The sequence below is a fragment of the Heteronotia binoei genome, chromosome 13 (genome assembly GCF_032191835.1).
Source record: "Heteronotia binoei isolate CCM8104 ecotype False Entrance Well chromosome 13, APGP_CSIRO_Hbin_v1, whole genome shotgun sequence".
NCBI lineage: Eukaryota > Metazoa > Chordata > Lepidosauria > Squamata > Gekkonidae > Heteronotia > Heteronotia binoei.
In genome coordinates, this window is record NC_083235.1 from 14,002,353 (window position 1) to 14,016,155 (window position 13,803).

General features: G+C 49.5%; 1 protein-coding gene across 1 annotated transcript in view; it reads left to right on the forward strand.

Moving 5' to 3' along the window:
- Window positions 1–11,842: 11,842 nt before the first annotated feature.
- TFE3 (transcription factor binding to IGHM enhancer 3) overlaps window positions 11,843–13,803 on the forward strand; it is a 71,772-nt gene continuing 69,811 nt past the window's right edge. Inside the window, exon 1 of the mRNA XM_060252724.1 lies at window positions 11,843–11,968. Within this exon, the coding sequence (XP_060108707.1) occupies window positions 11,853–11,968 (116 nt within the window). The 5' untranslated portion in view covers window positions 11,843–11,852. The remainder of the gene's footprint in view (window positions 11,969–13,803) is intronic.

The window sequence follows — 13,803 nt, forward strand, 5'->3', positions numbered from 1 at the left end:
GGTATAATGGAAAATTGATCCACGGTTATCTGAGGCTCCGGGGGAGGGGGTCTGCTTTTTAAAGCAGAGGCACCAAATTTGCAGCATAGCATCCAGTACCTCTCCTCAAAACACCCTTCAAGTTTCAAAAGGATTGGACCAGGGGGTCCAATTCTATGAGCCCCCAAAGAAGGTACCCCTATCCTTCATTATTTCCAACGGAGGGAAGGCATTTAAAAGGTGTGCGGTCCCTTGAAATGTGATGGCCAGAACCCCCTTTGGAGTTCAATGATGCTTGACACACCCTTGATCCTGGCTCCACCCTCAATGTTTCCTGGCTCCGCCCCCAAAGTCTCCTGGATCCACCCTCAAAGTCCCCAGATATATCTTGAATTGGACCTGGCAACCCTACACTGCAAATCGCTCTTCAGACCTCTCCTGAGAAATACCAGAAATCAGAATGAACCGGTGAAACGATATCTGATGGATGGACAGGAGAAAATGTTCTTGGATGGCCCTCAGGAACCTTGTCAAACAAGAGAAATTCTTCTCCCTCTCCCAAAATACTAGAACTTGAGGGCATCCAATGAAGCTGACAACGGAAACACTTCTTTACACAGAGGGATGATTAAAGTGTGGAATTCGGTGCCAGAAGGTATAGTGAAGCCCGCAGGCACAGGCAGCTTTAAAAGGGGCATAGACAGATTCATGGAGGAGAGGTCTGTCAGCGGCTGCTGGGCCTGGTGACTAAAGGGAACCTCCACGTTCAGACACAGCCAGCCTCTGAATCCCAGAGCCAGGAGGCAACATCAGGGGAAGGCCTCAGCCTCTCTGCCCTGCTGTTGGCCCTTCAGAGGAACTGGTTGACCACGTGAGGCAGGATGCTGGACTAGGTGGACGTCTGGTTTGATCCAGCAGGGCTCTTCTGATGTTCTCATGAAGGCCTCGGCCTCTCTGCCCTCTTGTCGGCCCTCCAGAGGAACTTGGTGGCCACTGTGTGAGACAGGATGCTGGAGTAGATGGACCCCTGGTCTGATCCAGCAGGGCTCTTCTGATGTTCTTTGAAGGCCTCAGCCTCTCTGCCCTATTGTTGGCCCTCCAGAGGAACTGGTTGGCCACTGTGTGAGACAGGATGCTGGACTAGATAGATTACTGGTCTGATCCAGCAGGGCTCTTCTGATGTTCTCAGTGTGAAAAATTCTATCTTCAGCTCACAAATCCCCAAACCTGGTAACCTGGAATGTCCCATTCCACCCCCTACATAGTGGCACCATCCCAGTAGGACTGTAGATCTCGTTCTGGGTTGGAATTCACAAGTGGGTCATGGCTTTCTGACGCATGGGCCCCAAGGCCAGAACTGAAGAGCTGTGCCAGACATAATGCCCCAAATGGCTACAAAATAACTCTTTCTTGGGAATGTTGATGAACATCAAACATGTAAAAACCAAACATTCTTAATCGTTAATTGACAGGGGTGGCCAAACTGTGGCTCGGGAGCCACATGTGGCTCTTTTGCATATATTGTGTGTCTCTCGAAGTCCCACTGCCCTGTCGGCCAGCTTGGAGAAGGCATTTCTCTCTTTAAATCACTTATCCAAGCCAAGCCAGTTGGGGGCTTGGAGAATGCATTTAAAGTTGCTTTCTTTCATGTCTTCCTACCTCCTCCTACATCTATTTGGCTTCCTTTCTTCCTTCCCTCCATCTTGTGGATCTCAAACATCCAGGCCTTGAATTCAGCAGGAGCTCACAGAAGCACAGCTCCCGAAGCTTTCTGACAGCCCCCCTTCTCCTCCCCACCTACCTTGCCTATTGAAGAGTAGGCGCAGTTGCATAACAATCCCTGGATGAGGAGAGCGGGCAGCCAGCCAGCCAGCCACCAGGGGCTTTGCCACACCCCCACCAGCCCTCATTAACCCCTGGAGAAGCCCACGCCACCCTTTCTCCACTTACGTGATTTTGGGTGGTGGGTGGTTTGCTGGCCTTTTAACTGGGGGGGGGGGGAGCAGCCCAGGAGAGCCCCAGGCAAGTAAAGCCTGCTTGGGCTGGCTGGATCTCTAGCCAACCCAAGCAGGCCTCACTTGCCTGGGACTCTCCTTTCTAGCATTAGGTTGCTTTTGGCTGGGGGGGCATATACTAATGAGTTATGCTAATGAGCTCCACCACCTAGTTTTCTACAAAACGACCCTTGCAAACATCTGAGGTTCATGTCTTGCAGCTCTCCTAGATCTGACGTTTATTCTGTGACTCTTTATGTTAAGCAAGTTTGGCCACCCCTGGTTAATTGATGTCCGATTCTTGTGTTTGATGTCGAAGAAAGGGAAGGTAATGCAGAGCGATTTGCAAGCATGCCTTACACGGTCAGCAGTGTTGTTCTGCTCTCTATATCAGGCAAACAGGTCAGTGCCTACACAAAAGAATAGACAGACATAAATCTGACATTTAAAAAAAAAAGTCACAAAACTCCGACACCTGCAGGAGAACAGTTTCATCTTCCAGGACATTCCGTTCCAGAACTAAGAGCGGCGGTTCTCCCACAGAAAGAAGCTTCAAAGGGAGATAACAAGGTGAGTCTACAGAACTAGAATTCATTAAAAGTTCAAGGCAATGGTCCCCACCCCCCTCCCAGGACTGAACAGGGAGAGAGGATTCTTATTTCACTGTGCATGCGTTTAGTCCTGTCGAGTCACTTCTGACTTATGGTGACTCTATGAATTAAAAAAAAACACACCAAAATGTCCTATAATTAACAGCCTTGCTCAAGTCTTGCAAACTGTGAGCCATGGCTTCCTTTATTGAGTTAATGGTGGTAATGGATAACCCAGGCTAGCTTGATCTTGTTGGATAATGGAAGCAAAGCAGGGTCGGACCTCGTCGGTATTTGGATGGGAGACCACCAAGGAAGCCCAGGGTTGCTACGCAGAGGCAGGCAAGGGCAGACCACCTCCGTTCATCTCTTGCCTCGACCTGGATGGCCCAGTGTTGTCAGCTCTCAGAAGCTAAGTAGGATTGGCCCTGATTGGTTCTCGAATAGAAGATCACCAAGAAAGTCTAGGGTTCCTACGCAGAGGCAGGCAATGGCAAACCACCTCCACTGGTGTCTTGCCTTGGCCTGGATGGCCTGGGCTAGCCCGATATCATCAGACCTCAGAAGCTAAACCTTGGTTAGTACTTAGATGGGAGATCACCAAGGAAGTCCAGGGTCGTTCTGTAGAGGCAGGCAATGGCAAACCACCTCCACTGGTGTCTTGCCTTGACCTGGATGGCCTGGGCTAGCCTGACCTCATCAGACATCAGAAGCTAAACCTTGGTTAGTACTTAGATGGGAGATCACCAAGGAAGTCCAGGGTTGCTCTGCAGAGGCAAGCAATGGCAAAGCACCTCCATTTGTGACTTGCCTTGATCTGGATGGACTAGGCTAGCCCAGTATCATCAGACATCAGAAGCTAAGGCAGGGTCAGCCCTGGTTAGTACTTAGATGGGAGACCACGGAGGAAGCCCAGGGTTGCTACGCAGAGGCAGGCAAGGGCAAAACACTTCTGCTCCTCTCTCATCTTGACAAGGACAGCCTGATCTCATCAGATCACAGAAGCAAAGAAGGGTTGGCCCTGGTTAGTATTTGGATGGGAGGCCACCGAGGAAACCCAAGGTTGCTATGCAGAGGCTGGCAATAGCAAGCCATCTCTGCTCCTCTCTTGTCCTGGCCTGGATAGCCAAGGATAACCTGACCTTGTCAGATCATGGGAGCAAAGCAGGGTTGGCCCCGGTTAGTATTTGGATGGGAGGCCAACCAAGGAAGCCCAGGGTTGCTATGCAGAGGCAGGCAATAGCCAACCACCTCTGAACATCTCTTGCCTTGAAAACCCCCCGTGGTCACCATTCGTTGGCTTTGACTAGACAGTAAATAGGTATATACACAGTATGTATCATCTTGGTCACCAGCAACACATTCACACGTGTAAGAATCTTTTCTAGCTCCTTCACGGCTGCCCTTTCCAGTCTAAGTCTCCTTCTAATTTCTTGGTTGCAGTTTGGTTATGTATGTTGGACCGGGTCGAGTTTTCAAGGCAAGAGACATTCAGCGATGGTTGGCTATGGACTGCCTCTGCATAGCAACCCTGGACTTCCATGGAGGTCTCCCATCCAGGGCTTTTTTTGTTTGTAGCAGGAACTCCTTTGAATATTAGGCCACACACCCTCACATAGCCAGTCTTCCTGGAGCTTACAGTAGGCCCTGTACTAAGAGTCCTGTAAGCTCTTGGAGGATTGCCTACATAAGAGGGGTGTGGCCTAATAGGCAAAGGAATTCCTGCAACAAAAAAAAGCCCTCCTTCTAACCAAGGCTTTTGTTGGTCTTAAAGGTGCAACTGGATTCAGCCTTCAAGTTGTGCAATCTCCCTAGCAGTCATTACTTTTGTCTTCTGGATGTTCTCATTATCTGCTTATCTCTCTGCTGCCCCCTAAGTCTTTGTCTCCTGATCTAATCAGGCAGATTGCATTTTGTATTGTACCTCTGCATCCCGACTCCCTTCTCCACAACACCCCTCCCACCTTCTGGATGGGACACCTCCCATAGAAAGGAGCTTCAAAGGGAGATTACAACGTGAGACTATGGAGTAAGAATTCATTTAAAAGTTCAAGACAATGGACCCCACCCCCCCTGGGACTGAACAGGGACAGAGGATTCTTGTTTCCTGCTTGTATCTGACAAAGGGGGCTAAGCCTAACAAACCCCCTGGAAATCTTGGTGGTCTTTTAAGGTACTCCTGGACTTGAATCTTCTGCTGCTTCTGCTGCAGACTGACACGGCTACCCACTGGAAACTAAAACAGTTTCAAATTGGATCCCACTTTTTAAAAGTGTCAGAACCACAGTGGCACTGTTTTCTAGCTAGCTGGACTGTCATCCTAGGGCCCTTTGCCACCAGTATGAGCAGTTAGTTCTAGAGAACAAGGTTGAAGTCCAGTGGCACCTTTAAGACCAACAAAGTTTTATTCAAGGTATGAGCTTTCGTGTGCAGGCAGACTTCTTTGGATATAATGAAATGGAAGAGAAGCATTCAAACTTACAAAAAGAGGCTGAGCAGCAAATTAGCATATAACATGATGAAGATGTTTAAAGATACGTGGAGACAAAACCGGAATAAGAAGCGTATAGCTAGCATTGCCGAACTTGCTCAATGTAAGAGCCACATAGAATAAATGTCCAATGTTCAAGAGCAGCAAGACATGAACGTCAGATGTTTGAGAGCTGCAAGATGGAAGGAAGGAAGGAGGGAGGGAGGGAGGAGGGAGGGAGGGAGGAGGGAGGAGAGGTGGAAAGAAAGCAACTTTAACTTTAAACACATTCTCCAAGCTGCCAGATGGCTTGGCTTAGAGAAGTGATTTAATGAGAGAAACGCCTTCTCCAAGCCAGCCAATGGGGCGGTGGGGGCCACACAATATGTGCGAAAGAGCCACAGGTTGGCCACCCCTGGTGTATAGGGTCCACAGCTGTATGGACTTCTTCAACCCCCCTGTGAAGTTGAGCGTGACAGGCCCAGGGTCACCCGGTGAGCTACCCTGGCAGAACACAAATTTGAACCTGGGTCTCCTAGATCTGTATCCAACTCGCTAAGCACCGCACTACACTGGCTCCTCTCCTGTTGGCAGTCTCCCAGAAAATACCGTTCTGGTTCCCATGGCTACCAAGACGGACCACAAACCAGTATTCCTATTGTTCCACCCAACAGGGCCCTCTTTAAGTACTAGTTACGGAAGGCTGTAAGGCTGTAACACTGAAACCATTTGGCATCAACAGTTCGATTCCCAGATTGTGACACGAGAAGGCAATTTTCTGGATTCAAAGTCTTCTTTGTTTCTGTATCCTCTCCAGGCCTCATTTTGGGCAGGAGCTCACAGGAGCAAAGCTCCAGAACCTTTACATTTTATTGTGCTCTTTCTTTTTTACCCAACCCCCCCCCCCCAATACTTGCTTCTGGGCTCCATTGTTCAAACCCCCTATGAGAGTTTTGCTGAACGTTAAGGTTTGACAATCTTTCTAATATTTCCCCCCACCAAAAAAATGGGGAAATAACCAACACAGATAAAGCAGACAGATGGAAATTTTCATCCTGCCGCTGTGGCCACATAGTTAAAAGTATGATGGGAGCCATGTTCCCTCTAAGCTGTGGAGCCTTGTGAGCAAAAATTCTACTTTGTGAGCTGCTGGCATTAAAGTGGTGAGCTTCTGCATAAATGAGTTTGCTCTGGGGCCATTTTTCCCGAGCTGAGACAAGAATTGCAGATTTATATGCCACCCTTCTCTCTGAATTAGAGACTCAGAGGGGCTTACAATCTGCTATATCTTCTCCTCCCACAACAGACACCCTGTGAGGTGGGTGGGACTGAGAGGGCTCTCACAGCAGCTGCCCTTCAAGGACAACCTCTGCCAGAGCTATGGCTGACCCTAGGCCATTCCAGCATAGGGTTGCCAATCCCCAGGTGGGGGCAGGGGATCCTCCGGCTTGGAGGCCCTCCCCCCGCTTCAGGATCATCAGAAAGCGGGGGAGGGGGAGGAAAATGTCTGCTGGGAACTGTAATATTCCCTATGGAGACTTATTCCCATAGGAAATAATGGAGAATTGATCTGCCGGGATCTGGGGCTCTGGAGGGCTGTTTTTTTCAGATAGAGGCACCAAATTTCCAGTATAGCAGCCAGTGCCTCTTCCCAAAATATCCCCCAAGATTCAAAAGGATTGGAGCAGGGGGTCCAGTGCTATGAGCCCCCAAAGAAGGTGCCCCTATTCTTCATTATTTCCTATGGAAGGAGGGCATTTAAAAAGATGTGAGATCCCTCGAAATGTGATGGCCAGAACTCCCTTGGAGTTCAATTATGCTTGTCGCACCCTTGCTCCTGGCTCCACCCCCAAAGTCCCCAGATGTTTCTTGAATTGGACATGGCGACCCTATTCCAGCAGGTGCAAGTGGAGGAGTGAGGAATCAAACCCGGTTCCCCCAGATAAGAGTCCGCGCAGTTAACCGCTACACCAAACTGGCTCACACAAAAATGTGTGAGTGGGAGGCTAAAAAATTGTGAGCTAGCTACCTCACACTAACTCAGTTTAGAAGGAACACTGGATTGGAGGAAGGTTTTATGATGACAATTCTAATTCCAGAAGCCTTTTCAGGTAGATGCTGAGCGGATATCATTTAGTCCACCTTCCGGTGATGTCAGGGGTGGGTGGCATATGCAAATGAGTACTGCAGATGAGTTGTGCTAATGAACTCTGGCACCTTTTTTCTTACAAAAGGACCTCAGCTCCTCGCCAACCAATGAACAAACAAAAGAGTCTTCCTCACGAACTTAACTGAAACTAGCACACACAGAGGGAAGTCTTGGATCAGTGTCAAAGCACATGTTCTTGAGGCAGAAAGCCTTTGATTCGTTTCCTGGCCTAGCTGGTCAAAAAGCAGCTCAGGAGAGGAGGCTGGGGAAAGAATTTGTAGCCAAAGGAGATTAGAAGGGACTGGATGAGGCCTGACCTGGATAGCCCAGGCAAGCTGATCTCGTCAGTTCTCTGAAGCTAAGCAGGGTGGACTCTGGCAAGTACTTGGATGGGAGAGACCGCCTTGGAATACCAGAACTGGGAGGCAGAGACAGGATTTATTCATCCACTTTCCTGAATATCCTCCAGGCCCTGTGGAGGGGGTCAGTCACCAGAGGTTACTGCCATAACTTCCAGATGCACACATTCACACATTAAAAACCCCCCACAAAATAATTTTGAAAAAGCCACACCCAAAATAAGGGCCTGGATGAGCCAGGGATCTCGCTCCACAAAACCAGATCCACACATTGAATCTTCTCCCTCTAAGAAAGGAATGAACAGAGAGAGAGGGCAGGAGACCAGATTCTTCAGCAGTTGAATCGAGTACTTCTAAAGCTTCCCCAAAGGTTGCCAACCTCGGGGGGTGGGGTGGGGGGGATGAAGATTTCCCAGAATCACAGTTGAGGCTCCTGATGATAGAGAACCACCCAAAGCATCCATGTTCTGCAGGGGAACTGATCTCTGTCACCTGGAGATAAACTGCGACTCCAGGGCAGGGGTGGCCAAACCGTGGCTTGGGAGCCACATGTGGCTCTTCCACACGTGTGGCTCTCAAAGGCCCCACCATTCTGTCGGCCAGCTTGGAGAAGGCATTTGTCTCTTGAAATCACTTCTCCAAGCCAAGCCAGCCGGGGGCTTGGAAAATGGATTTAAAGTTAAAGTTGCTTTCTATCTCCCTCCCCCATCTATTTGTCCTTCCTTCCTTCCTTCCTTCCTTCCTTCCTTCCTTCCTTCCTTCCTTCCTTCCTTCCTTCCTTCCTTCCTTCCTTCCTTCCTTCCTTCCTTCCTTCCTTCCTTCCTTCCAGCTTTCAAACATTTATTCTCTGTGGCTCTTTCATTAAGCAAGTTTGATCACCCTTGTTCTGGGGGATCCCCAGGTGCTACCTGGAGATTGGCATCCATAAAACATGGCTGGAAGTTTCTCCCCACGCCTTGGAAACTCCTAAGCTCCTGATAATGCAGCAGTTACTCCTGTTACAGTTGCTCCAATGGAACTATATCATGCTTGTAGGATAGGGCGGGATATAAATCGAAAATTAAATTAAAATTAAACGCTGCTGGTCTTTAAGGCGCTGGTGGACGTTTGGGTTAGGATGGTCTTTCTGTGCCCTGACTTGGATAGCCCAGGCTGGCCTGATCTTACTCGGAAGCTAAGTAGGGACGGCCCTCCCAGTATTTGGAAGGGAGACCTCAAAGGAATACCAGGGTCGCTACGCAGAGGCAGGCAATGGCAAACCACTTCTGCTCTCTTGCCCTGACCTGGATAGCCGAGGATGGCTATCGAAACTAAGAAGGGTTGGTCCTGGCTGGTATCGGATGGGAGACTTCCAAGGAATACCAGGGTTGCTACACAGAGGCAAAACACCTCTACTCCTCTCTTGCCCGTACATGGATAGTGAAGGATAGCCTGATCTCATCAGATTGTGGAAACTAAGAAAGCTCACTAAGAAGGGAAACTAAGCAGGGCTGGCCCGGGCTCGTATTTGGATGGGAGACCCTCAAGGAATTCCAGGGTCGCTATGCAGAGGCACAAACCACCGCTGCTCCTCTCTTGCCCTGACCTGGATAGCCGAGGACAGCATGATCTCCTCCAATCATGGGCAGCAAGGTCAGCCCCGGCTAGTATTTGAATGGGGGAGATCGCCAAGGAAGTCCGGGATTCGCTACACAGACACAACCCAACTCTGAACCATCTCTTGCCTTGGAACCCCTCGGGCAGGGGTGGCCAAACTGCGGCTCTTTCACACATATTGTGCAGCTCCCTATGGTCAAGGAGGAACTTAATGAAGGCTTACTCTCAAGTAAGCGTGCTTAGCATTGGGACCTCAGTCAGCCTCTAAGTGCTGACCCATAGGCTGACCATGTACGAAGTGGGGAAAGAGGCGGGGGGAGGGGCAGACTTGCAAGCTCTTCTCCTCCATCACAGAGGTTGCCTGGAGACCTAGAGTGGAGAAAGAAAGTGCAAGAGCCAAGGGAGCCACTGGAAGGAGGGATGGAATTAAAGAGGGCTGTGTTGGGTTCCCCCTTAGTTTCAAAGCTCTGGTAGGAGCTGGATTTACTAACCTTGGTGTCAAGGCAAAGAGAGATGCATAATGATGCAAATGATGGTCAGTGATTTATGAGGTACATGTGTATTTCCTTCTCCTGCCGGTACCAAAACAATTCCCTAACCTTTCCCTGTGTTGGTTATATGGGCACTGTTATTCCCAGCTTTTCTTTTTTGAAAAGTCTCCTTCTAGCATGGTTGTGTTGTAAAGTGCGAGGAAAGTATTAAGAGTTTTAATACAGACATGTGTGTAATATTTGTTCATGTCTTGCAGATCGCAAACATGATCTGACATTTATTCTATGTGGCTCTTATGTTAAGCAAGTTTGGCCATCCCTGCCCTAGGGGGTCACCGTAAGTTGGCTGTGATTTGAGGGCACACTACAAAAGGGTCTCTCCGCACATGCTCAGAGGCACCCACATCCTCAGGAGAAAAAGGAAGACGCTTGGCTACCCCAGCACACGCCTTCACGTGGACACGCTTGACTCCCCCCCGATAATCATAACAACAATAACAATAGCAGAGGGTATTCTTTTTTTCTAATGACAAACTAGAATGACGTTTATATGGTAAAAAGTAAATTATGTGGACAATAACATCACTATCCAATGTATTTTTCTTTTAGCTGTATTGACATACTCAAATAAGGGATATTGGTTGGCTGTTTATCTCATTACATATACTAAATCCATCTTCCATTATATTTTAATGTATTTTTCTTCTAATGGCAAACTATATGTATGTTACATGTTAAAAGGTAAATTAGTTGGATGGGAAAAACTTAGAAAGAAATGCCCTCATTCTGGTCCAGACTTATAGCACTTATAGCAATAGAATTATAGACTTATAGCAATAGAATGATTAGCAGACATTCTCACATTTTGACGTTACTGTTTTACTGGTTTCTCGTGGTAAAGCTGCAGTACTGCAGTCACGACCTGAGTTCGATCCCAGCGGAAGCCGGTTTCAGGTAGCCGGCTCCAGGTTGACTCAGCCTTCCATCCTTCCGAGGTTGGTGAAATGAGAACCCAGCTTGCTGGGGGGAAAGTGTAGATGACTGGAGAAGGCAATGGCAAACCACTCCGTAAAAAGTCTGCTGCGGAAACGTTGTGAAAGCAACGTCACCCCAGAGTCGGAAACGACTGATACTCGCACAGGGGACCTTTCCTTTCCACGCTCATGCTACCCTGATCAAAGGTTTGCTCAATTTGTTAATTTTTTTACTATTCTGTCATTACATTTTAAATTTGTGCCATTTTGCATTCTAAACCACTGCCTACGAGCTATATGTAGCTCTGCTCTCTGTACCTGATTCCTCGTCTGATGAAGTGCGCATGCACACCCGAAAGCTTACATTCTGAATAAAACTTGGTTGGTCTTAAAGGTACCACTTGACTCCTACTTTGTTCTGCAAACCAACTCTGAACTACCTTTGCCTTGAAACGCCTCGGGGGTCGCCATAAGTCGGCTGTGACCTGAGGGCACGCCAGAAAGGGTCTCTCTTATAAAGTTTATTTGATTTTTTTTAAAAAGGGGTCTCTCTGCACAGGCTCAGAGGCACCCACGTCCCTAGGAGAAACGGGAAGGCGCTTGGGCAATACGTTAAAAATCTCAATGACGCTTTTAGTAGCTTGAAGATATAATAGAAGTCCCAGCATCATTACTGTAATGCAACTTAAAATTTACATTATATTTAGGGTTGCCAGCCTCCAGGTGGGGCCTGGGGATCTCCCGCTTCTGCAACTGATCTCCAGCTGGCAGAGATCAGCTCCTCGGGGAAGAAGATAACCATAACAGCAATAACAACACAACAACAGCAGCCACGGTTCTCCTTCCACCCCACCGCATTTCATGGCTTTCCGACCCGCTCACCCCACCAGTGGGCGGCTCCAGTCCCGCCTGATGTCATTTCCCGGAGAGATCGCCCCCCCCCCCCCCCCCTCGTCTCGCAAGCCGGAAAATGAAGCAATCCTTCGGCTGGGTTGTTTTCCCCTCCAGTCTAGAGAGGAGGAGAAGAAGGAGGAGGAGGCGCGTCTCGTCCTGAATCCCTTCCTTGCCCGGCTTCGGAGATCCCCCCCAACACCTTTGCTATTTGCATTGCGCAAAAGAAAAAGATTTGGCAACCGCTTTTGATCGAGCAGATCAGATCTCCCCCCTCCACGTTTTCCTCTCCCCATAGGCGGCCGCTGCTGCTGCTGCGCCAGCCCCACCGATTGCAATCCGGGGGGGCGGGGCGGGGCATGATGTCCCATGACGGGAGCCAGAAGGCCCCCCACCCCGATCCGCCGCCCCCCGCCGCCACCGTCTACGTCCTAGTGGAGGACCCGCGCTCCACCGACGCCCTCCAGCTGCTCAGGTGAGTCTGGCCTGGAGTCTTTGGGGGAGGGGCGAAGGAGGGGGGCGTGGGGGTGGGAGTTGCAAGAGAGGAGACCCCCTCCCCAGAGGCGGGCTGGGTCTAAAAAGATTGGTCGCCAGATGCCACAACTCTTAAGGCTATCGTTTCATTGTTTGTAAGAAATAAATAAAAATTTCCAAAAAACACAGAAGTGGGGGGAAACGGCACCATTAAAACTTTTGCGGAATATATATATATATATATATTAGTAATTGCAGTGTACATATCTTGTACATATCACTGGCAGTATACAGTAGAAACTAAATTTAAATAGAGATTGCATTTTCTCCCCCTCACCCCAGCTGATCTCTGCCAGCTGGAGATCAGTTGTAGAAGCAGGAGATCCCCAGGCCCCACCTGGAGGCTGGCAACCCTAAATACAATGAAAATTTTAAGTTGCATTACAGTAATGATACTGGGACTTCTATTATATCTTCAAGCTACTAAAAGTGTCTTATGTTGATTGAGATTTTTAACATATTGCCTAATGTTTAAGGCGACCCACTTCATCAGGGGCCCACCGTACCCACTTGCCATCGGGCAAGCTGACACCCTGGCTAGGCCACCACTGCCCCTCCCTCCCCGTATCACCCTGAGGCTTAGCTGAGCCCCGCCTCCTTTGGTGTAACGGGATTTGCAAGGCGGGCGAAGGGGGGGGAGAATGAACATATGAAGCTGCCGTATACTGAATCAGACCCTGGGTCCATCAAAGTCAGTATTGTCTTCTCAGACTGGCAGTGGCTCTCCAGGGTCTCAAGCTGAGGTTTTTCACACCTATTTGCCTGGACCCTTTTTTGGAGATGCCAGGGATTGAACCTGGGACCTTCTGCTTCCCAAGCAGATGCTCTACCACTGAGCCACCGTCCCTCCTTCCTTCAAGGAAGAGGGGAGGGGCTTCTGGGGGGAATCTGTTGACTTCGGGGGAGAGTACAAACGGCTGGGGGGGGGGAGCGCCCCTGGCACCCCTGGCCCCAGCTTGCCAACCTCCAGGGGGCACCTGGAGAGCCCTTGCTGTTACCATGGCTCTCCAGGTGACCAGGATCCGTTTCCCTGGAGAAAATGGCACCTTGGGAAGGGGGCCTCGGTGACATAACACCCTGTGGAGGTCCTTTCCAGGCTCCACCCCTCCTCTTCAAATCTCCAGGTATTTCCCTTCCTGGCTCTGGCAACTCTACCTTGCTGTCGAAAATATCGGGATCAGCAGGGAACCCCGGGAATTTTGGCGCCCCACTTATTTCTTTGCACCCCCCTCCAGAAATCTGTTTCGGGTTACCAGGTACTATGTGGTCACCAGGGGGAGGTGTGGGGGTAGGGTTGCCAGATCCAGATTAGGCACAGGATAGAGAAGGTAGAGAAAGAAGGACTTTTCTCTCTTTCTCACAATATGAGAACTCCTGGGTATGCAATGAAATTGCTGAGCAGTCGGTTAGAACGGATAAAAGGAAGTCCTTCACGCAAAGGGTGATGCACATGTGGAATTCACTGCCACAGGAGGTGGCAGCGGCTGCCAGCATGGACAGCTTCAAGAGGGGATTGGATAAACACATGGAGCAGCGGTACATCAGTGGCTATAAGCGACAGCGTATTGTTGGCACTCTCTGTCTGGGGCAGGGATGCTCTGTATTCTGGGTGCTTGTGGGGGGGGCAACAGTGGGAGGGCTTCTAGTGTCCTGGCCTCACTGATGGACCTCCTGATGGCACTTGGGTTTTTTTGGCCACTGTGTGACACAGAGTGTTGGACTGGATGGACTATTGGCCTGATCCAACATGGCTTCTCCTATGTTCTTTGGTCTGGG